The sequence below is a fragment of the Cygnus atratus genome, chromosome 7 (assembly GCF_013377495.2).
Source record: "Cygnus atratus isolate AKBS03 ecotype Queensland, Australia chromosome 7, CAtr_DNAZoo_HiC_assembly, whole genome shotgun sequence".
Taxonomy (NCBI): Eukaryota; Metazoa; Chordata; class Aves; order Anseriformes; family Anatidae; genus Cygnus; species Cygnus atratus.
This window is the reverse complement of record NC_066368.1, coordinates 25,707,933-25,731,393: the sequence shown is the minus strand read 5'-3', so window position 1 is coordinate 25,731,393 and position 23,461 is coordinate 25,707,933. Positions and strand designations below refer to the sequence as shown.

Below are 23,461 nucleotides of genomic sequence, written 5' to 3'. Positions count from 1 at the left end.
GCAGAGTTGCTGAAGAAGCACATAACCTGAAGAGATCCTGTCATGTATTCCAAGTATTCCTGCACTGATCAAAATTATGTAAAGTGAACAACTGGAATGAAACCAACATCAAAATTTATTATTTCAAACATTACAAAAGTTAGGGAGTGGTTTAAAAAAGTACATAGATATCCACATTTCACATCTAGAAATATGTCTGGAACTATATACACACAACTACCTGACATTGATCCAAGAGAAAATAAACACTCAAGATTTTTAAGAATAAGAAAAATTGACATTTCCACCAATGATCTCTGAAAGAAGTGTTTCAGAAATATTCTAGCATATGAGGTAGCATAAGGAAACTAAACTAGACTTAATAAAGTAAAAGATATTTTGTATTGAACATGATATCATTAAAAGCACATGTTAACACCTTAGCCATCAAGCTGCAACTCTAGTTTTGTTTCTTGGGAATTCTATTCATTTTGTATGAAGAGACTATAGATCAAAGACTGAAACCAGCAGGAGTTTTATGACAATCTTCAGCTAGGCAGCATTTCACTTCAGCAGATTCACCTGCAAAATTTATTAGTCCATAAAAAGGAGTTAAAAATGAATCAGTATCACATTCCTCCCAGATGTACGTAAAATCAAGGGATTAGGCAAGCCACCAAGGGATCCTCATATGAGAGATTAATTACAGCATATATATAAATATAAAAGAGATCAGTATTTAAAAAAAGGGAAAACATGAGACTTTGAAAGAACACATCCCCCTAAACTGCACAACACAGTTTATTAGGAACGCTAACAATGGGATTAACTGTTTGTCAGCTACATTTTAGAGTGTTTAAAACCAAACTGAGCCCAGAAAACTGACTCGATGCAGCACTGGTTTACTCCTCTCTTTTCAAGTTTTTCTCCATTCACTTATACAGAAAACTGTTCATCAAGATAGAAGTGAATATAGAAATAGCCAACCAGTAGCTGAAGGAACAGAAGACTTCATATTCCTCATTTGTTGCAAATACACTGGTACTAAAATGGCCAGCTTAAGAATCAGCTTACTAAAGAAAGAAATGCGTATTGTTACTTTTACTGAAAGGAACCATTTAAAATAATTGAATGTCATTTCAGTTTTGGCTTCATTCAGAGTGAACAGTGCACATCAGCACTCACACCCTACTATGCAGTGATTTACATTCAGCAGCAATAGAAGAAAATAGATGAGAAATGTCTTTAAAAGTCTTCATAATCACAAAATGTTACATTTGTGGATACTTTCATAAGCCCCAGCTGGAAGATTGAAGATGTAGCAAGTTAAGGAAGTAGTTCTCAAACATTTCAATAAGGTATTGCTTTCACACACACACAAACAAGATGAGTATGTAGTGATTGATGCTTAAAAAAATAAAGCATCTATTAAGAGCTTTTCAACCTTCCCATTTAAAAAGGAAATGTAAGGAACCATAACTAGAACAAACTTGGTACAATGCTGGAGAGAACAAAAAATCATATGAAAGTCATACTACTTTCCCATCTAGCAACCTTATTCCTGAACCATTCTCTCAACCTGTATTTAAATATATGGTTCTTCCAGAGGAAAACAAATCACACTGACATTAAGGTGCCAAGAAACTAAGATGATCAACAAGAACTGCAAAAAAAATTAATAGTTTAGTTATGTCAAAGTTGAATTGCAAATCACCATGGACTTATTTCTACTTTTCAAGCTAGAGCAAAGGTTCTAGATCCATCTATTAGCTTGACCTCAAAGTGTATTTTTGGTACATTTAATTGACACATTCTGTGCTGTGCTGTCAACCAACGTTACAGCTATGACCTAAATGATCAGAGGTCTTCCCAACCATACCTCCTATCCCAACAAGTCCCATCTTACCTTCCCCTTTTCACAAAACAGTTTTGAAAAAAAGGATATCATTGCCTCAGACTGCAAGTGGCACAGTAGCTTCTCCAAAGGAGGGTAGCGGCGCAGGGATGGAATGCAGCCCACCATAACTAGTTTGTGCTTGGCCCTTGTGATAGCAACATTAAGACGTCTCCAATCCTTCAGGAGGGTGCCAAGCTGTTAAACAAAATTTGCTATTAGTTTTCCTACCTTAAATTCTACATCTTATGTAGATAATTTAATTGTCAAAATGTGTCAAAAACTTCAAGGTTGTGGGTGAATTTTACCCAGATTGAAAGTCAAGTTAGTACAACCAACTCACATTTTCTTCATTACTGTTCCTAACAAAAGATACAATTATGATACTTTTGTCTCTTCCTTGGTACTTGTCTATAGTGTTGACTTCCACTCTGTTCTCCTTCAGTCTTGCCATCAAATCAGTGATTATTTTTAATTGATGTCTGTATGGTGATATCACACCAATGTCTGAAGGCTTACAACCAGCCTAAATAAAGGAAACAGAAGGGAACAAAAAACTGTCACTGCAGTTAACCTGGGATATTCTTTACAGTCAGAAGAGCCTCAAAGGCTAATCTATATATTTAAATAGTGCTGCAAGCTATCGTCCCTACACTAAAAAGTCAGTGGAACTCTAGGTATAATTGGTGTTAACTAAAGAAAATAGTAATTACTGCAAGACCCCAGGCTTTGTCTTAAACCTAGCACAAAGACATATCAAAATCCTCATCTTCCTTTCTTCCCCAGACTGCAAGGCGAATGTTCATTACTCTTAATTACTCTGTATTACTCCTGAAGTTGACTAGCTGAAATAAGGAACAAGGGCAAATCCTTTCCCCTCCCTTATAAAAAAAAGTCATCATCTCAAAGATATTGTCATCCAGCTTTTATGCAGCCTAGCTGCAACCAGGCAAGGAACAGGGAACTGAATGCAGACCTCAGATCCCTCACTATAGTGACACGCAGCTAACATTGAATTTATCCTTAAGGTCATCCCTCCTGTACATGTGGTTGGAGCTTCTACAGCAATGTAAGATTCATTACAAAGCCGTCCCTCTTGAGCAATGTAATTAAGTAAAATATACCTTAATAAATAAGGATGTGAGGAAGAACACAAGTTTGGCTTCTGTCACATTATATACACCACCTTTTTCTGCATGTTCTGGTGCTGGGACCTTTAGAAATATAAGCGGAAAATAATGAGTGTCTACAATCACACACTGTATTCTGATCCTTAACTCACCATATCATACCATTTTTATATTAAGTTTTAATAAAAAAGGGTAAAGGGTAAAAGCTAAATTTGACAGAGTATAACAACCTACACCATAAAGTAACCTCAGAACACAGCATCTGCAAAGTGGTTGAAACACTCTGCAAAGATGAGTTGCTAGTAATAGCACTTTCAAATAATAGTAAATTTCTAGTAATAGCAAGGCACCTCAGGAAACTGTCAAGGCTCAATCATCTGATTTCACAGTTCACATAATATACCATATAAAAAACAGACTTTTGTGGGTGGTTCCTTTGGTTTTGTTTGATGAACTACAGTAGTGGAATTTTTACAGCAAGTTGAAAGAGATGGGATAGAGCCTAATGCCTCAACAAAACCAAAAATATTTTGGAAAGAGAAACTTTCCTGCTGGTTCTACAAACACAACAGCTATATATACTTGAGATGGGTTTTCTAGCAAAGCAAAAAATTAAAATGGAACAGCAGATCCAGTTTTCACATGACCAATGTTGGTCAGATTAACAGACAAACAGGATATCAGCCAGTTTCCTACTGTGACAAGCATCTTCCCTATGACCAACTGTTAACTTTTCTATGAAAGGGTCAGAAAACATGCTTGAGAGCACACAAAGACTGACTGGGGAGTTCTTTCCAGGGTCAGCAGTTATTGGCAAAAGGTAGTGTCAAGAGGAATCAACATCAAAGCTGTTAGGCTCAAATCATTATAATCCAGTCACCAACTACAGTGACTCCAAATTCAAGACTGAGTGCATATTAGTATAAAATATATTTGGAAAAAGATTAATAAACTCTTCTTCATTTTACCTCATCAGTTTTGTTGCCTAATTCTTATTGATTCTGGAGTTTCATTTAATAGAGACTGAAATTATTGCAGGAAAAAACGCACACCTGAAGCAACCTACTCCTCCCCATTCAAAACGTCCACAAAATTTAGAGTTAAAATTATTCCTGCCACTGGTGCACAGCTAAGACACCGCTGATCCTCAGCCACTGGAAACGACAACAGTCTGTGGTTGCAAGGACACAGTAGGGCTGCACACTTACAGCTGCATTCTCTACATACGAACAAAGTCTATAGCACATGTAGCATTACCTGCAACACTGCCTGAATTAAACTTTTCAGCTGCTGTTAGATGCAAGATTTCCAGCAGCAGCTCTACCACTCCAATTGATCAACTCTATTAACAACATCTTTACACATTGCAGTTTATATATAATTATATATAAAGCAAGAAACCATTTTTAAAGCTATACACTTTACCCTGCCTAACTTGTATGAATTCTTATGTGCTGGCTGTATTGAAAACTTGCATCAAAAATGCAATTTTGAAAGGAGAACATAATGAACTTTACCTTCTCAGTGTTCAGAAAACACACAGGTTTGTCTGGCTCAAGTACTTCTTTCAACCATGTTTTTGAAGCATCTGCAAGTTCCAGTTTCAACTTCTTTAGGTTTGGCAAGTTAACAGTGGCATTTGACACCTTCTCTGATCCACATTCCAGTTTGCCTTCATACACTAGCATATTACTCAGTGACATAATTTTACTAAAGATTTAGAAGAGAAGAAATTATTTTAAATCCTGCAATTTCAATCCCACATTGAAAACCCTACTATAACAAGTTACAAATACCTATTCATTCTGTATTGCACAGTTAACTGGACAACAGCGTTCTGGTTTTGCTCCAGCCTTTTAAATAAGCTTTCGCTCATACCAAGATCTCTGTTAGAAAAGAAAAATCACAAAAATGTGTCAGGCCACACATCGCAAGAGACTTCACAGAATTCATATCACTAATATCTGTCCAGCAGCATTTTATCTTACCTTGCTTCTGAATTCTGTACAAGCGGAGGCAGTTGCTGATGATCCCCTACTAGCACAAACCTTTTGGAGCAGAATAGTGGGCCCAAACAGATGGGCTGGCTTATTTGGGAAGCTTCATCAACTATACAGAAATCAAACTGCTTCTGAGCAAAGATGGGGTGATTTACTCCCATGCAAGCTGTTGCTACCACTGGCTGAAAATTGAGACAGTAAAAATAAGAGACATCTTACACACTTTAACAGTACGTTTTTAGATTAGAAGAAAATTATTTTTAATTAGCTAAAAAGAGAAAAGAAAAACCTTTAATCCTTGAAATCAGAGCAGTTCACTCTTTGCATACATATTGGCCTCATACATTCCTAAAATTTTGCATCAACAACAAGTGACAAACAAAAATCAGCTTTAGAATAGGACTTGGTAAATAACTCATTCCTGACGTGCTCAGGATAATATCAAGTTCTGTGCATACACAATTCCTGGAATGTGTTAAAATGACTACCTTAGAAAAGTAGGAGCATATTTTTCTCCCCTTCTCACCCCTTTTTTAAGCTTTCAAATAGACAATAAAACAGCTGAAAGTTCACCTTTGTATTTATTTGCCCATTTATAGGACTTTTACATTCTTCTGAAGCACAGCAAGAATACGTAATGCATTGTGACTACTTAAAGGTTGGACTAGGTGATATTAGAGGTCTTCTCCAACCTAAATGATTCTATGATTCTATGATAAGTTCTTCCCATCTCTGTGCTTCCAATGCAATCTGAAGTGACTAAATATGAAGTGTTACAACACTTCTGTTACGACTTCAATAATTTTCCCGCAACGCCTATCAACAGCAAAGTGATAGGTTTTGCAATATGGCATTTATTCCAACTACCATGACATTTCATTCTTTCAATGAATTTAATTTAAAGCTGCCACCCACTCTGTTTCCCCAGTTCATGGCATGGTCCTTTGCATTAACACACAGAGCAGCACTGATCTTTCAATCAAAAATTAGTGTTTGATCAGATGAGCTCCACAGCACAATTTTTTTTCTTCCCCGTCCCCTGATTCTACAAACACCACAACCAGCACAAGTGAGAAGGACTAGAGCCTTTGGGAATTATTATATGTAATTACATGTATAATACACACATATTATTATATGTAGCTATTTTTTAAGCAGAAAAAATGCTTTTTGGCTTTTAGATTACTAATGTTGGTCATCATTGGCTGTAATGAAATTGCAATGAGACAGAAATTGAGTATCTTCTTCAGCTCAGGCTTCTCACACCAGTAACACACGCTTGGGTTAGGTTCTTTCTCTGCAGTATCTGAAAAAACAGAATACTAAGTTATCCTGAACATTTCACAGGGCTAGCAAAAACACTTTTCTCACCTGACTGTTATAGAGCTCTTCCAAATCCTTTACAGAGTTAATTGACTTGGACCTGCAAATTTCTTCTTCTGTAAATTTCCGTATATCTGGATGAACCTTCTGAGCTCGTCCCAAACGCAAGAAGCCTACTTTGAATTTGGCTAGCTTCAGCAGAATATTGTCCACAGCAGTGTGTGTAAAACTAGTCAGAAGAACACTGAAGCCACAAGCAGAGAGAATTCTCACCTAACAAGTGGCAAAGGGAAAGAAAAGACAAAAGTTGTTAGCTTATATACAAGAACCAGCAATCCCAAGTTTGCCTAAGGGGAACAGTAAGTTTCAGAGGAAACCAAGATCAAGTATCACTTCATTTATACCATTCTTCCCGGCCAAATCTGCTACCTAGCTGCTATCAAAGGGACAGACAATAGATGTGATGTTTCTCCTAAACAGCACACGTATAACACATGCTGCAAAACAGAGATAACCTCCATTCAGACTTGCCAACTGCACTAAAAAGGCAGCACACCAAAGAACATCCCTACTGTAAGAAGGAACAATTTAACTGACAATTTAACTACATCAGATTCAGTAGAATGAGCTGATCTGATAGCAGCAGCTGCTTGCTGTCTGTCCTCCTCTCTCCCCATCAGATCTCACACAGCAGAGAAGGAACAAGAGCAGAATACCCAATCAGGAAAGATGAAATAATAGTGACATCTCACTTCCAGCTGTCAAGAACTCACTCAACCTACAGCCTGAATCCAGTATGCCCCCACAGTCCGTCCCCAGAGCGAGAACCACTAGCCAGAGGAGTTGGCTAACAGTCTACACGTGCTTCAGCACCACACATTTATATAATTTAAACACAGGCAAGTTACAGACTTCTCCAAGGAGTCCTTTTTTGAGCTGTGAGTCAGGATTGGAGGGCTTGCTGACATTTGGGGCCAAAGAATTCAACATTAAAATGTCAAAGACTAAATATTACTCTTGAATCTCTTCCCTTCCACATACTTCCACAAAAGCAGAAGTGCACAAAACCAAATTTTTAGTTGTACCCAATAAAGGTTCTTCAATAAAAGAAATCAATTTTCTTATTTGGAATTATGCAAATAGCAGTACACTAAATCATGACAATCACTTTAGAAAAGTATGTTTTATAAAGTGTTTAATACTCTCCTCCAAGTGTCATAAAAAATTCAAAATCTAGGCACAGGATCTTACCAGAGCACATATTGTAGTAGTTTTTCCAGTTCCAGGCATACCCACAATAAGCGTGTAGTCCTTCGAAAGCAACACTTGTTTCATTGCCTGTTTCTGAGGCTTATTCAGACCTTTAAGAATTAAAATAACAATGAAGTGTCTGTCCTTCCTAATCATTATATTTGCTAACATCAGTAAAGCAAAACTACAGTTTCTGCCTCCCCTTAAACTCTTTAAGGGAATATTGCGGCAAGTCTGTACATTCTGATAAAGTTCAACATTATAAAGTACATTATAATGTTCAACATTATAATATACGTAGACAAGTAGTACAGGGTCTGCACTACAGTCCTAAAAATGGAAGACATTTTTCTTTGTAGGCCTTTTATGCCTTTTTTCTAATATACTACATGACCACTTCCATATGATATCTTGTATGCACATTTCTATTTTATCATACCCACTTTCATGTTCAAACACAGGACTAACAGCAAAGGGAAGTGAATTGTAGAGATTGCATAATCTTTTTTAGAAGAAGCAAGAAACCAGAGCTATTTTTCCCTGTCTGATGCAGATGAGCAGTATATTTCAGTGCCTTAGACTAGGCAAAGCTCAAGCAAAAAAAGAAGCAGCATCTAGAATTATCAGTGCCTTACTGTAAAGAACACATATGGCTTGCAAGTACGGGAAGGAACTATTACTCTTTGTCTTCCAGTACCTGTTAATCTGTCATTATTCTTAAGTTTCAGAATATATGCCTTCCTCTCATTTCCTATTCTTTCAGCAGTTGGCTAGGAGGCTGGGCAAATTCTTATTTGAAGCAGACCTCAAAGCAACAAGACATCTTTTAGTCTTCAGAAAGTTTGTATTCAGAGTTTTATTTGTTTTAAGACAAATCAATTAAATTTCTGCCTTCACAGACAAGTCTGTCAGAGGCAATGAAACATTTTCACCAAATACATGACCCTACCACATACAAAGTTTGTTTGAAAAAAAACAAAAAACCACCAAGAGTGCCACAAAGCTTTGCATATTACAGCGCAGCCAACAGGTCAGCAAGAGGTCTTATGCAAGTGAGTGCTTACATCAAGCCCATCTCCTTCCACTCTAAAAGTCCACTTCCCCTATCCCAAGAGTCTTTTCAGTTCCTGATTTTGTAAAGTTAAGAGAGCAAACAAAGAGAGCAAGCTGCAGGAAGTAACAAAAGTAAAGTAAAATTCTAAGCAAACATCTGGTCATGTCTTTCAAGCAGTTTCTAACTATTTTAATCACAGAAACACATGTAATGTTAGAACTTGTCTTATTTTTAAGCAGAAAACTACTGCTAGGCCCTGATCTAGGAAAAAAAACAAACTTGTATTTAGTGTGATAAATGCTCTGGCAATAGACTTATGCTACTAGACAAAAGATTGGGGGGGTGAGGGGAAGGATTTAGAAAGATTTTATACCCTTTAAAATATTTGCAACAGTTTCCTTTGCTTCTGCAGGAAGAACTGAGCTCAAATGCTGAATAAAACGTGGTTTGTAGAAGTCAATAATCAAGTTGCGGAGCTTTTCACTGTGGATGGAAAAAACAAGAATTAAGAGTTGCCTACTGAGAAACTACCCCAAAACCTTCAAAGTGGGAAATTAATTTGATTCTTCATACCTGACTGGGGAATCTTTCATCAATTTGGAAAGGTTTTCAAAGGGGACCCCTGTACCAAAATCTCCTTCTTCGTGATCCAGCCTAAATGTGGTATCCTTGGGGAGCTTTGATAAATTCCTGGAGGATAACAGTAACATGAACAAGTTAATTCTGTTTACAAGCAGCGTGTTGATGATGAAAGACTTATTACTAAGCATTAAGCTCCCAGAGGTCACAGAGTAAAGCAATAGCTAAAAGAAACATTACTAACTGATGCAAACAAAATACAATCAGAGCCAAATTTAAAGGCAGTTTAGTCTGAACAATGAAAGTTACCTTTAACAGCAACAATCACAGTATCCATATAGTCTCATGTTGGAGAAGTAAGTAAATTGAGTTTGCAAACATGTTCTTAATCAGTCAACCTAGCTAAATATATAGGCATAGACACTAATCAAGGTCAGACATTTTCAATCAAGACAAGATTTTCAGGGGTGTACTTCCCCAGGACCGAGTCACACCATGTCAGAGCTGCCTTGAGGCCTGGAAGTGCCCCTCCTGAAGCCCCTATCACAATGCCTTCAAACAGCTGTTTTTCCTTTTGTTCTATTACCTGCCCAACAAACAGGAGACTTTTGTTGCACTGATTTCTCTAACATAGCCAGTAGCCAAACCAAGTAACCCATTTTCCTCTCCACTCACAACCACTCTGTCACCAGCCAAGATGTTTGCTCCAGGTATTGCACCATTTTTACGTTGGAAAGAATGCAGATACTGTCCTTCGGAAATTTCCTGCACTTGATCAATTCTGATCATATTTCCAACACAATCTCCAGCCTTCTCTCTGTGAAGATATTACAAAAAATATTTTGATATTAAATCCCCTTGGTAAGAGAGATTATTTAAAAAGAAACAAACAAACGATTAAATAGACACTTTACAATAGCCACTCTGAGAAGAAAAGGATTGTAAAAATATGTAAAACCCCTCGTACTTGTTTCAAGAAAAGACTGTGGTATCTGAAATTATCTTTAACTTGCTATTCAAAACTGAACACTGAAATGAATGGATGCACTTCGCTAAATTGTTTAACATTTGTTTGAGTTTCTTGCTTCACCTTAAACAACACAATGACACTTCCCTTCTACAGACACACTGAAATGGGCCGAAAAACCGCAAATTTTTCCGCAGTTGCTAGATTAGGCAGTGTAAAATAGCATGCCACTTCAGCCAGCAAAAGCCCTTAGACAGGTTTTGTCCATGTTCTTAGGCATGTCTATGAGTACGGCCCCAAACAGATGATTCTTTATCAAATAAACCCTCAGGAAACTGGCGCAATGAGCTGGACTCAGTCAACACTCAGTGTCAACCCTCAGAGACTAAAACAACACAAAATTCTACAACTTTTGCTTCTGAAGGTTAAGGCTGCAATTAATTTACTTTTCCTGTGTATGAATTAAAACCAAAAATCTCCCATTGAAAATACAAAACCTATGAATGTAGTAAGCTAATGCCTTCATTAGGTCACATCTCACAAGAAACTACCTTGCAAAAAGCATATTTGACTATTTCTACAAGCAATGGAGAACATCTGGTTTCCTTGTAGGGAAAACTACAAGTTCACAGTGCTCCACTCCCAGTTACTGAAGGGGGGGACCATTTGTACCAGGTTAGAAATTCATCTTACCTTTCCAAAGAAGGTATCATCCATATATTTTTATACCCCTTTTTACCCTCTCCGGCTTGCAGCTCCAAGGTTAACATTAGATACCACAGACTAAAATACTCCAAATGGGAGGGTTTCAGGTGCTGGGTCTCTTTTTCAATAATTGATACCATGGCAGGAGGAAAAGAGACACTAGCAATCTTTTCTTCTACAGCCCTAGGAGTAGAACCAAACATGGGAAAGAATCAACTTTTATCTTTTTCTTCCAAGTCTCTTTGTAGGTAATGCCAATCTAAATTTAATCACTGAAAAACACACCATTTAGATTAGTCTATCATCACTGAAATGGGGTTGAATATATCCTTCGTTCATTATGAACAATTTCATATTAATAACTTTACATGACCTCTATGATTTTGAATTAAGGACAATAAGTTAAAGACAGAGTAAAGATATTTCAAAGGTAGTTCTATATAGATGAAATATCTAAATGTTTCACACCTTTTTTTAGTAAGATATGAATACTATATTGAGATTTAGTTAAGCAAATGAGATTTAACAGTTAATATAAAAACCATACTTCAAATGGATTCATCTCAGAACTATGTATCTATAGACATACTTAAGTCATGCATACAGAAATGCAATCAAAGAGAAAAAGGTTAGTTCAGAAGTTAAGATCACTTCTCAATTAGGAATAATGTAATGCTTTAACAGCCGAATATTACAAGTAATATTTCATTACAATTACTGTACAAAAACATAGCGTATACCCACAAAGCTAGTTCACTCACTTTTATCCCTACAGCTTTAAAAATAAGATCTCCCCCAAAGTTCTCCTGTTCTTTTAAAACCCACTTGATCTCTTCAGTATAAAATTTGTTGGGTTTTTGTGTTTTGTTTTTTTTTTTTTTTTACTGTGACAAAAAAACACAAAACCACCATTAAGCTTTATAATACTTTTATAACCAACTCGGTAACTTTATGTTAAAATTTATTTGCTCGTGTATTTGCTCATGATGTCTTTTAATGGGAGATGTAATAACACCACTGATTACAGTAGTATTGATGTACCATTCCTTGTTGTCCAGTCACAACTCAGCCCTACTGCCTCATAAGACTGCCCAATTCAAAAAGTTGCAAGGATATAGTTTTTTAACCATAATTATTAAATATAGTAGAAATCTGTTGTCTTCATCAAGTGATTTGTTGAGACTTCTCTCAGATTTTGTCCTGCTGAAAGTGCACCTGAGCAAAGATGTTTAAGTCTCTGCCAGATCAGACAGACTATATGCATTGTGCAGGATTTAACAGAATGTTATTTCAGGGTGCAAGAATTATAAAAAATAATAAACTGTCAATCACAAAAATCAAATTACAGCATCATTTAAAAGCGTTTAAAGCTTATTTAAAAAAAGAGTCAAACTTTTTTTTTTACCTGCTATATAGGAAACAATTGTGCATTTGGGAACAGTATTTACAGGCTTGACTGTCATCAATTACAGGAGGCAAAGCAGCGAGCTGTGACTGCTGTCTTCCCACGGCAGATTTATATGTACTGTGCATTAAGTAGAAGGCCACCTGGTTTCTTAGCTTCATTAATTCTGCCAAGAAAAAGAACAAACTAAGTAGACAGTTTAAGTTTTATTTTCAATCGTTCTTAACTGAAAAGTAACTAGGCATCACACTTAGCTAAGGCATAGGTACTCATATAGCAAAGTCCTAATGTATTAACAAAACATTTAAGTCTTTAATGTAAGCTTATTCCAATAAGTAAAAATATGACAAGCAGTACATCTGTAAGTACAGATACGTCCATAAGAGTAAGCCTTGATGTGTTTAACTATTACTAGAATGCTTAGTTTTAATTATGATAGTTAAGTATGGTTTCCAAGGCAAGGGAACAGCTTTACCTCTTTTATCCATGCGAGTCCCAGAAACAGGGTACATAGTACCAGTTTTAAGATAAAGAAGAAATCCAGCTTCAGGATCTACTCTCCTTTCTAAATTCAACAAGGTATACAGAATAACCTGCAAACATTTTATATAAAACTTTTATAATGTGTTACAAAAAAAGGATGAATTTAGTATTTCCAAAATTTATTTAAGCAGCCATTGCTATCACAAAGAATCTAGAAAGCCTAAGTAGTAAGCACCTCATGAAATATTTCAATTAAAAGGTATCTTTCCTAACAAAAGCTTGTACATGGCTACTACCTCTAGATCACTGACCAGCTATCTGCCAGGATGTACAATGCTAATTTTTAAGGCAACCTGCCTCAAGCTAATACATGAATGTATTAAGAGATCTTTGTTTTTTCTTCAGGATAAAAGACAAAGGTGTTTGAAAGTGGTAAATATTCTCACTCAAAATGTCATTTTATATCTGCAACTTTTTGCATTCCAGGATCAGCCATCCACAAATCCTGGTTATGCCACACACAAAATACTTTGCGTTCATTAAGACAAAAATAAGTCATTCTAATAAAACAAGAAGTTACTTATGGCCACTGAGAATCAAATTACTTTTTTTCTTTTGTACCTGACTCCTGTGCTCTATAGAGTTAGATTCCTTGCCAGACTTGAGCTCTAATGGCATTATCTTAGACTGTACTCCAGACTGACGATGGATTTTCACCTTGGCTGTAACATCAATCTTTCCCTTCAATCCAAACCTGGGAGACCAGATATTCTCTTCAATGTCTAAGATCTCTACAATTTCTATCTTAGAAGAGAAATCTCCAGTTTTATCACCACTTGACCTAAGAAGAAAATAAAGGAAGTCAGAAGTTAAGAAATTCCCTTAGTTCTTAATACTTAAATATTAAAATGTGTTATAACAGGCACCCACTTTAGAAATAATGTATATTAAGTCTCACAGAAGCCATTTTCCCATTAACAGAGAAAGTATATCAGAAAGTTAATTTAAATTGCAGGTTTGCATGTAGTTTTGGTACTCACCTAAACTTCAAAGATAAAATAGAATTTTGAATTTTATTTTTTTTAAACAGTGTTTGGTCTTTTCTGAATCAACATACTCTAAAAACATTTCATTTCTACAAAAGAATTAGTGATATATGCACTGGAAGGTAGCATATACATTTTTACTTTATGCTACCTTCCTGACCTGCCATTTCTCTGAAACTTGAACACCTTATGTCTGTTACCACTGACAACAAGAAGTCAGACAAGAAGAGCTCAGCAACAGCTGCGTCAAAACATTGCTTCACTGATAACCTTATTTTACTGAGGAGTTTTATTTCAATAAGTTCTAATATTCTAGTTTTCAGTCTTACACATTCATAACTTCAGGCTTAGTCAGTTGATCAAGTATGCTTGCTCTCCTAATTACTAAAATATCTACTTTGTAACACATTGTTTACAAAAATGTAAAGACCACTGTGATTATATGTAACTTCTCCCTCAGTCCTATAAAGGTCCTTTATATCTTTCCCAGTATTCATAATTGCAGCTAACTGTGCAGCTCAAGGTTAGCTATTTAGGCACCGAGATGATGAATAAACTCCTTATCACTGAACAGACTTGCATAAGAAGTGTTCTTCTAAAAATTAAAGCAAACCAAACAAGATACACAATTTTAAATGGCTTTAAATTTCTTCTTACAGTTTTAGTTGCATTTTATTTTGGTTAGCTGGATTGTGCATAAAGTCTTCTGTCCATTTAAAAAATGATGGCAAGTATTCTTCTATTTCCTGCATTACTTCTGCTTGTTTCAGATTTAAGTGATACCTAAAAAATAAAGCCATTTACATTAAGGAGTTAGAAATATTAGCTTTGCCTCTGACACTGAATTACTAACATTACTGGAAATAACTGTCAAGTTTCAAGAACCATCTATAAAACAGACAACAGATTCATTAAGGTTCACCTCAACTGATTAATCCATAAAACTAGAGCTGAGCACCAGTTACAAAAGATGGAATACACTGTTTCTGACATAACTCCCTTGGAACAACAGATTTAACACAAAGGAAGCATCAGCAAGGTGGAAGTGATGAAATAACGCCAACAGTAAAAGTGCAAGAGAGGAGTGCATTTAGAACTGCCTATTCCTATGCTTTATGCAAAACTGAAGACATGAACAAAAACAACCATTTGCTTGTATTTGTTTTTTGTCTCAATACACTGATCTGCTAATTGTTCTTCGTATACATTGTGCTACACTTCAGGCCATTTTAAATGGGGAGGAATCACAATCTTCAGCTGCTACAGTGACAAACGTGCAACAAAGCAGAAGCCTCATTAAACAGAGCCCAATCACGTGGCATTATACAATTCAGTGCTGGCATCCACTGGAAATAATGTCATTATTTTACAGCACCAGAGAAATAAAGCAAGTTTCACAAAACAAGTGCAAATGGCTGCAAACATCAGGCTTTTACGTAACATACTTTCCAATCCCAACAAATATTAGCTTACATATGCTAAGACCAATTCAAATGAACAGTTTCAAACATGGAAGCCCAGTGTGACACACATGCCTTAAGGAAATCACAATCCAAAACAGTCACCTTCATATCAGAACCCAGTCACCTTCATATCAGAACCAGAGTAATAAATCTTGTTCTAATTTTATTTTTCATCTCTTCCAAGGCTGACAGACACTTTCCCCAGCATGTGATTTGTAATGTTCTAGAGATAATTGGATTTGTGTGACTTGAATTCAATTTTAGTCAAGTCTGCAGTGGATCCCTTAAAACTGACAGCCACTCGTCCCATCATTTCTGACTGAAGTGAAGAATGAAGACTACTATTCATCCAGCTAGCATTTCCATCAGACTTGTGGAGAAAATAAATTAAAAGGTCCTCTAACATCAGAGACATTAAATAACCCGATGAAGAATATATCAAATATCTCATACTTGTTGGTGACCAAGCACCATTTCTTTTCCCAAGTATCAACACTAATTATGCTCAAATTTAATTCAGCTTTCAGAAATGCCGAGAAATAAAATGTTACAGGCAAAAACACCCACACAAGCACACTGCTGGAGTTTCTTCAGAAGCATAATTTACATCTATAGAAGTAGTTCAGCAGGACGGGTATATTAAACTACACTATGGAACAGTGAAATATCTTATTAAAAGACTCCTAAGTTTTATTAAGCAAGGTCATTTGGTAGAACATTCTCCTGATAGTAGTAACACATTTTTTGAAGTAGAAATTTATCTGCTAGTTCAAGAATTCCTATCCAGTCTTCCAAACAAAAACAGATATCTGCAATGCTACTTACATTTCTCTGAGATACTTTTGTCCGTATACAATTTTATTTGCTAGTTCTTTTACTTTTTCAGGTGACAGGTTATTTGTTACTGATTGCTGGAAAATTTCATGAAGAATTGTACCAACAAGCATTTGGCACGATCCAGACTCAGAGCCCTAGAACAGAAATTATATAACAAACATCAAGATTTATGCTAACTTCATGTAAGTTCTCTACAAAATTTCTGTTTATTTGCTGCACATGATGGACGTCACTTATTTAATAATTGCAAAACCATTCGATCTTTCATCTCACTAATTAATCTGTTCAAACCTGACTGTGAATACAGCCAAAATGAAATGGGTCTCTCCTACTGCTTTCTCTCTCATTTTTATTCCAAACCCGGCACTAAGATAAAATCCTTATGTGATTGAGAGGTGAGGAACAAAAGGCACAGATTAAAATGAATTGTGAGCAAGTTTTGCTCATGAACAGTATTAACAGCAGCATTTCCTAGTGCAACTGTCTTTACAATCTTACAAGATATTATTTTTGCATTATGCACACATTAAGCAATTTCACATTGTTTTACCAACGCACATTAAATTAGTCCAAGCAATACCAGAATGGCTCAAACCCATCTAATCCATTCCAGAATGGGTTCTGTAGACTCGTAGCAGTAAATTATGACCTCTACATAAGCCACCAGGAGACAACTGGAAAGCTAATCAGTAATGTTTTGTACTTAATGATCTCTTTCACAGACCTGGCAGTTGTGGGTTCCACTCCCAACTGGAGGGTGGTGTTATCCTGCAATCAGGACCCTTTGCATTGCCCCTTCCAAACAAATAGTTGATCCCATTACTCCTCTTACAAAGTCCTCCTATCACCACCTCTTTGCACAGACTTAATCTCCTGTACTTTAATTTCTTGTTCCAGTCATAGTCTCCCAGCCAGGCTGTTCACCACTGCATTGCAGCTCCCTTGCCCACTTGCATTTGTATTTTCACCATGTCTGGAAGTTTTCCTCAGCTGAAACTGGGCAGCTGTTGCTTCTCTGCCATCCACATATAAGTAAGGACACTAGCACAAGAAACCTTTCCTCTCTTCAAGTTCCAGTACCTGGATTCAGATTCCAGAATTAGCCCACACCAACCCTAATTCCAGTATAGGTATATTCCAGCTAGATCATGAGCTAAAGAACTCTTCTCACAGGGTAAACTGGCTAAACTTACTGATTTTCCAGAAGCTTTTAACTTGGCCAAATGAGGTTACATTATGTTTTCACACAGCCAACAAGAGGCACATCCCTCAGAAGGGATTCATATGCACAAAATGCATGTCTAAAAACCAAAAGAACATCAAAAGAAGTTGCCAGAATCTGGAGATGGGGGGAGAAAACATTTTTGTCCCCACTACCTGTATTAAGAACACAAGATTATTTCAACTGAAAACCTCTGAAAAAATAAAAAAACACAAACCACAAGTAATCCAAACATCACGAAGTTCAATACAATTTTACAGAACAGCATCTCAACTAACAGTTTTAATTAACATTGAACTAAACTAACAGTTTCAGTGAAACATTAGCCCAATAAAACATTGGATGCTTCACAATTCACACTTACCCTAAACTTTTCACTCAGCACTGCTCTTCTTACACAACGAATGCTGTTTGATATTGTAGTGCCAGAAAGCAGCAGGTCTGGGTAAAGAATGAGGTATCCAAACTGTTCATCTATTATCCACGTACCAGAACTACAGTCCCCTTCTAAATGAACAATGTCTCCTGGAACAACTGGAACAGACTCCCTATAAAGTAATACATTAAAAAAACAACATTTGCAAACAAAGGACACGACACATAAGAAATTATACATTAACATATCACATTCAACATACTTCAAGTCACTCCAGATCCATGCTTTGAGTCATTTCAGTATTGTTATATTTTATACTAGCATGCTACACTTTTAAATTATGTGACCACAACCTTTCTATTAAACTTGTTTCAAAAGCTCAGCAAAATCTCAAAATATTTTATTAATAGCAATAATTTTAAAATATTTTCATTGACTGACAAGTTGCAGGGTTCAAGATCTTCTATATTTTGTCTTCTAAAGTCTTCCTAGACTTTGCTTTCCCTTTCCCATCTTCCAGACTTGCATGCAAAATTTAAAGCAGTGCTTTTCATTTTCAGAAGCAAACTGCATGTGCATTTCCATGTGTTTCAAAAGACTAAACAAGTCCTTTCCTCTACAACATACCACAGAACACACAAACACCTAAACTAGAATCCTCATTGATTCCTACATTAAATGCTTTACAGCTCAACTTAAGATTTTAACAGATGGTTCAAAACCCCATGTTTTACAGACATAGTAAGTTCAGATGTACAGTGAGGGTTTATTGTTCAGAAGAACGCTTCTACCTGAAACTAAATAGCCTGATTAAAGTTTGTAATCTTGCTACTTCTTCACATGAAGACAAGACTGAATAAACTAAAACTTTACGGTAGCAATATCCACTCAATAAAAGTTAAATATCATCAGTTTTCTCAAGACAAACATCCATTACACTAACTTGGTGACAATACAACATTAGATAAAGGTTGTTTCAACATTTCTAGTCATTTTCAAGACAGTAAAACTCTCCTCTAAGGCAACACAGAGAAAATTGAGTTAATAATACAATATTTCATACTCCTTTCAGATGTCTACATTCCTGTGTGGCTTACCAGCCGTTCCTAAGGATGCACAACTCTGTATCTTCCAGTGACTGAGATGAGGTAACCGTCAGGTGCTTCTCAGAGTCATTTCCATTTCTCTGCTTTACGCTGACCTCCAACACACGGTATCTGTTGTTCAACCCATTCTTCAGTATTGCGTTACAGGAGTCAGTCACTTTCTTCTGAAAACTGAAATAACAATTTGTGAATACAAAGACATTAGACTACTTAAGAAGAAAAGAGCTAACCCACACACAAGAAGAGAACAAGCTTCAAGCATAAATCCAACTTCAACCCCATTCAAACTTCTAAGACGTGCGTGTATATAGACAGGTAACTACAGCATGCTTTTTTAAGTTTTATACAGATCGAGTATAGGAAATCTCTAATAACGTTTCCAAATTGTTTCTTTGAAAGAGGATGAAAAAACACTATTTAGACATATGAAGCATAAGGAAGAAGATAAATACTATAAGGAGCTTTAAAGAATATACATATCACATAAGCTGCTCTTTATTTATTGCAGCTAGTGCTTCCATTTGTTGCCTAAACACTCACACTCATCCCAAAGCTAACTCCAACTGCGCTTCAAACCCTGAGCTTGTGAGAAAGCTCCTACGGGGCCGCCTCCCGCGGTGGTTCGTTATTCCAGTCAGCCGCCCGCGCTTTGAATTTCAAACCTCCCGTCCCAGGGGCGCTGTGCCCCGGCCGGTCGCTACCTGTCGGCCATGAGGGGAGCCCCCGCGGCTCGGCCCGCCTGAGCCCCGCGGCGCGGTGACAGCGGCCGATGAGGGACAGCGTAACTGGGTCCACTCCCCACCCCGCGCCTCACAAAATGCCGCCGCTACCGAGCCCGCCCCGCCCGCCTCCCGAGAAGCCCCGCCCCCAAGCCGGCCATTGGTGGGAAGGAAGCCGCGCAGCCAATGGGATACGCCGCCTCACAGCGGAGGCTTGATGGCGCGAAGCGGCGCGCGGCGGCCCCGGGCCGTTGGGGGTGGGGCTGCGCTGTGAGGGAGCCCAACGGTCATCGCCGTCCCCTCATCGTCAGCCCCGCTGCTGCCCGCTCCTCCGGCACCCGTGTTGGTAATAGAAGATGAAATATACAATATTGGTAATATGTGTTACATTTGTGATGTACTGTTCCGGGGCTGCGCTTGGAAGATACAAAATATAAGTGCAAGGATAGCATGAGAGAATGCACCGATTCATGATGAGGAGTAAGGAGGAGGACTAAAAGAATGCCCAATTTGCAAGATACCTAGATAACTGGGGCCTCTCGGACCCCGGGAACTGGATCAAACCAACCTTGCGGTTTGGACTGAGACCAAGGGCTCAGAGAGCATGCATAAGAAGAAAAGGTTAAGAAGTTCAACTCTGATGAAGACATCTTACTTCATCCCGACGACCACCCGGATGACCACCAGAGAGTAATACACAAGCGCAGAAGGACTGATAAGATAATTAGCATACGAAGCGGGGCTAGGCGGAGCTAGGAAATGAATATGCATAGATGTGTTGTGAAACCTAATGCATATGTAATATTTTAGGAGATAAAAGAGAACCAAGTGAACAAATCGGACAAAGTTAGATTTGGGCAGGCATGCCCCTAACTTCCGGCGCCTAATAAAGCACCTTCATATAATCACTTTGTGGATTATGTGTCTTCATGAATGCTAACGCCCAGGCGGCGGCTCAAAGTGAATTTCGAGGTGCTTTTCTCTCCCCCAGTGCCTATGGGCGAACCTCAGCCTGGGCGCTGAACTTTTTCTGTGAGAACAACCCACCAGTACCGGTCACTGCTGGGCAGGCAGCCACACTGAGGGGCTCTGAGGTGGCACGGGTGTCACTGACAGGCAGACTTCTTTTTTTTGGTTGCAAGACCGGTAGGACTGAAGGACACAGGTATTAGATCTACTCTTGACACATCAATATGAGCATTCTGTCGTTAAAATGTCATAAAAGCGATGTAATCGCAATTTGGTCTTGCATCTCTTCAGTGTAGCCGAACGTTGGGAAACTATCACCCTCCAGTCCTTCAAAGACAGATTTGGCAAGGGGTCAGGCATCCTAGCAGGAGGATCCAAGCCTGAATTTTGAAAGGTAAGATCGTACTTAAGTGAGCCCGTGTTCTTTGGTATAACCCTGACATACATGTAGAAGACTACATTATATAGCTTTCCATTGCACAGCCACTAATAGAAGCTTATCTGTAGTTGAATAGTTAATATGTCCATACTATTAAATGCACAGGCACATAATTCGGAATGGTATTAAAACATTACTTTTACAGCAACTTTTACTTCGTACATTTGATAGCCTTGGGTTCTGGAGACTCTTTTATGTTGCTTCTCCCTTTCACATACACTAGAGAATAAACAATGCGAAGAGATATTGAAAATTATCAGTGTAAAAAGAAGATTCAAATACATGCAAACTTTTCTGTCTAACGACTGCAAACGTCACCATCATTCGTGTATAAATGCCTTAGTTACAGCAGGCAGAAATTTCCATTATAAGAAAATGGAGTTGAAGTATGGGGTTTATTTTAAAGATAGTGTTTGCTCACTGAAAACAAGCCCTCAGACTGCGATTTTCAGGAACTACTATGGATAAACCTGCATGGGATGTTGACCTGGAGGAGTCCTAAAATGGTGAGGCTTCTTTTCCTACTTTTATATCAAAGAGTATCTGAAATAGCTTGGTTAACAGAGTTTTAAAAGTATTATCCAAGACTACATAACCAATTCTTCACAGAAGGTAAGTACTTCGTTGGGTAGCACTAGCAGTTATGAGACTATTATGATTAGGATTTTAAGGAAATGTGGTTAAAAAAAGATACTGAGGCCTCTTCATTCAATAAAGTTGTCACTTGGGATAACTATCTATACCACCAAATAAACAGAAAAACTAAACTAATCTTGGCGTTGTCAAAAATGTTTTCTAACACATCTTCTCCACATTCAGAAAGCCTTTAAAAATTACTTGGTAGCAATTAAATCAAGAAAGAACCAACACACTCACTCATACACCGATTTATAATAACTTCTAAAGTTTCTAGAAAGGACGTACTCAAACACATTTCCAATTGTTATGCTGTGATACATTTGAAGAACTAGAATAGTTTGAAAATAAAACCGTATGTTAATGATCACCATGTTCCTTGAGGTTAAATTGCTCACAAACCAGTAAATTTAGAAAACCAGTGGCAGAAGGGTAGTTTAAAAATAAATTACCTCACCTTCTACAGTAGAGACAATTTAAATTGATGAACTCAAATCCAGCATTTCGACAAATGAAAAATTTGGGCCTAATGAAAAGTAATGAAAAACTCTTCCATTTTAACGGCCTACATACACAGAATGTATTTAACTATGCGTCTATTTATTAGCATTTTAAACACAAAATCTACGCTTCAAAGTCGTGTGGTAAAGTGAACTACCCTGGGAAATACAGCCAGTCAGATACATGAAATACAGTACTGAGGTATTCAAAATAAATTGTGTTCTTGTAAGGAATGGTCTAGCAATTCATGTCAGTAAGGGATTTGAAGGGTTAACATTGAGGCCCGGGTTTAGGTGGTAAGAGAACAAAGGGATTTTTAGAGAAAAACTGCTGACTACTGCACAGGATGTGCAGTAGTTTCTAACATCCAGCCAAGAGACTACCAAATAAAGAGGAAGGGGGAGCTGAAGGATGATTGAAGGGTCTGCGAGGAAGACCATGAGCCTTCAGCACGAACGACCCCTGAGAGACCACCAGAGACTGATACGCAGGCGCCCCTGGGAGGGCTTCGGATTCCGGAAACCAATTATAACAACCCTGCCTCTTCTAGAAGTAGTAATGAATATGTATTAGCCTAGGAGCATAAAAACCAGCCGCCTTACGTAACGGGTGTGTGTCTTGGTGGAGCAGAGACTCCCGGCGCACCCAGCGCTGTTTGCTTGCTTCTATTAATTTAATAAATTGTAAACTTTGATTGCAATCCTATTTGGGACTCAGTCATTTATAACATTCTGTTTAAGAAATACCTTTTATAATAACACTTTCAGAAGAAGTTAGGTATATCTACTCAAAAGATTAGAAACAAGTCCCCTCTCTTCTAGCCCTTTTTTTCATTTCATACACCTTTCTCAAGTATTGTAATGCTTTAAAGTAGAATTATTAGTGCACTTTTAAATTGTATTTTGAAAACTAATGCTGAGGATACAGCACTGAACATGAAAAATTAGACCTATTGGATGAATCAATATCCTCCTCAGTTATTCTGGGGACACTTTTTACTGCTCTTTTCCTCCCAAGAGGAAATATTCTGGATTCTGCTTTATTTTGCATAGCTGCTTAACTCTTCATGACATAAATGCAAACCTATTCAAGTTCCTCAGCTTCTTTCTTTTAACTAGAGTTAAGACACAAAACTCTTTAAACACTGCAGTATTAACCTGGAAAAGGGCTGTCACTTGAGTCTCAGAACTGACGGACAAACAAGACAGCTATTTTGCTCACACAGTAGAACAATACAGGGAAAAAATGGCACACATTTTTCATAATACACACACAATGGATTTAACTCCCTGGTAAGGACTTTTAGAAATAAAAATTAACTGCAATATTGGTTAGTTTTCCTGCAAGTCAAACTAAAAATCAGACCAAAAATCTTAA

General features: G+C 37.4%; 1 protein-coding gene across 1 annotated transcript; it reads right to left on the bottom strand.

The window, feature by feature from the left end:
• Positions 1-96: 96 nt before the first annotated feature.
• Positions 97-19,673, bottom strand: DNA2 (DNA replication helicase/nuclease 2). Its single transcript, XM_035537861.2, has 21 exons — positions 19,522-19,673; positions 18,812-18,991; positions 17,703-17,886; positions 16,105-16,250; positions 14,474-14,599; positions 13,392-13,611; positions 12,763-12,880; positions 12,288-12,453; positions 10,871-11,065; positions 9,797-10,027; positions 9,205-9,321; positions 9,005-9,114; positions 7,578-7,687; positions 6,375-6,599; positions 4,992-5,185; positions 4,800-4,889; positions 4,521-4,713; positions 2,998-3,087; positions 2,217-2,399; positions 1,925-2,071; positions 97-1,297 (listed from the first exon to the last, which is right to left on the bottom strand). The coding sequence occupies exons 1-21, from the start codon at positions 19,530-19,532 to the stop codon at positions 1,241-1,243; spliced, it is 3,093 nt and encodes a 1,030-aa protein (XP_035393754.1). The 5' UTR covers positions 19,533-19,673; the 3' UTR covers positions 97-1,240.
• Between the last annotated feature and the right edge of the window lie 3,788 nt (positions 19,674-23,461).

Bases quoted from the DNA above. Each gene is read 5' to 3' on its own strand.
- DNA2 (XM_035537861.2), bottom strand. The intron at 16,251-17,702 runs GTAAGTGTGAAT...TTTCTGTTCTAG, and splicing joins TGCTGAGTGAAAAGTTTAGG to GGCTCTGAGTCTGGATCGTG. The intron at 6,600-7,577 runs GTAAGATCCTGT...GCCACTTGTTAG, and splicing joins CTACTACAATATGTGCTCTG to GTGAGAATTCTCTCTGCTTG.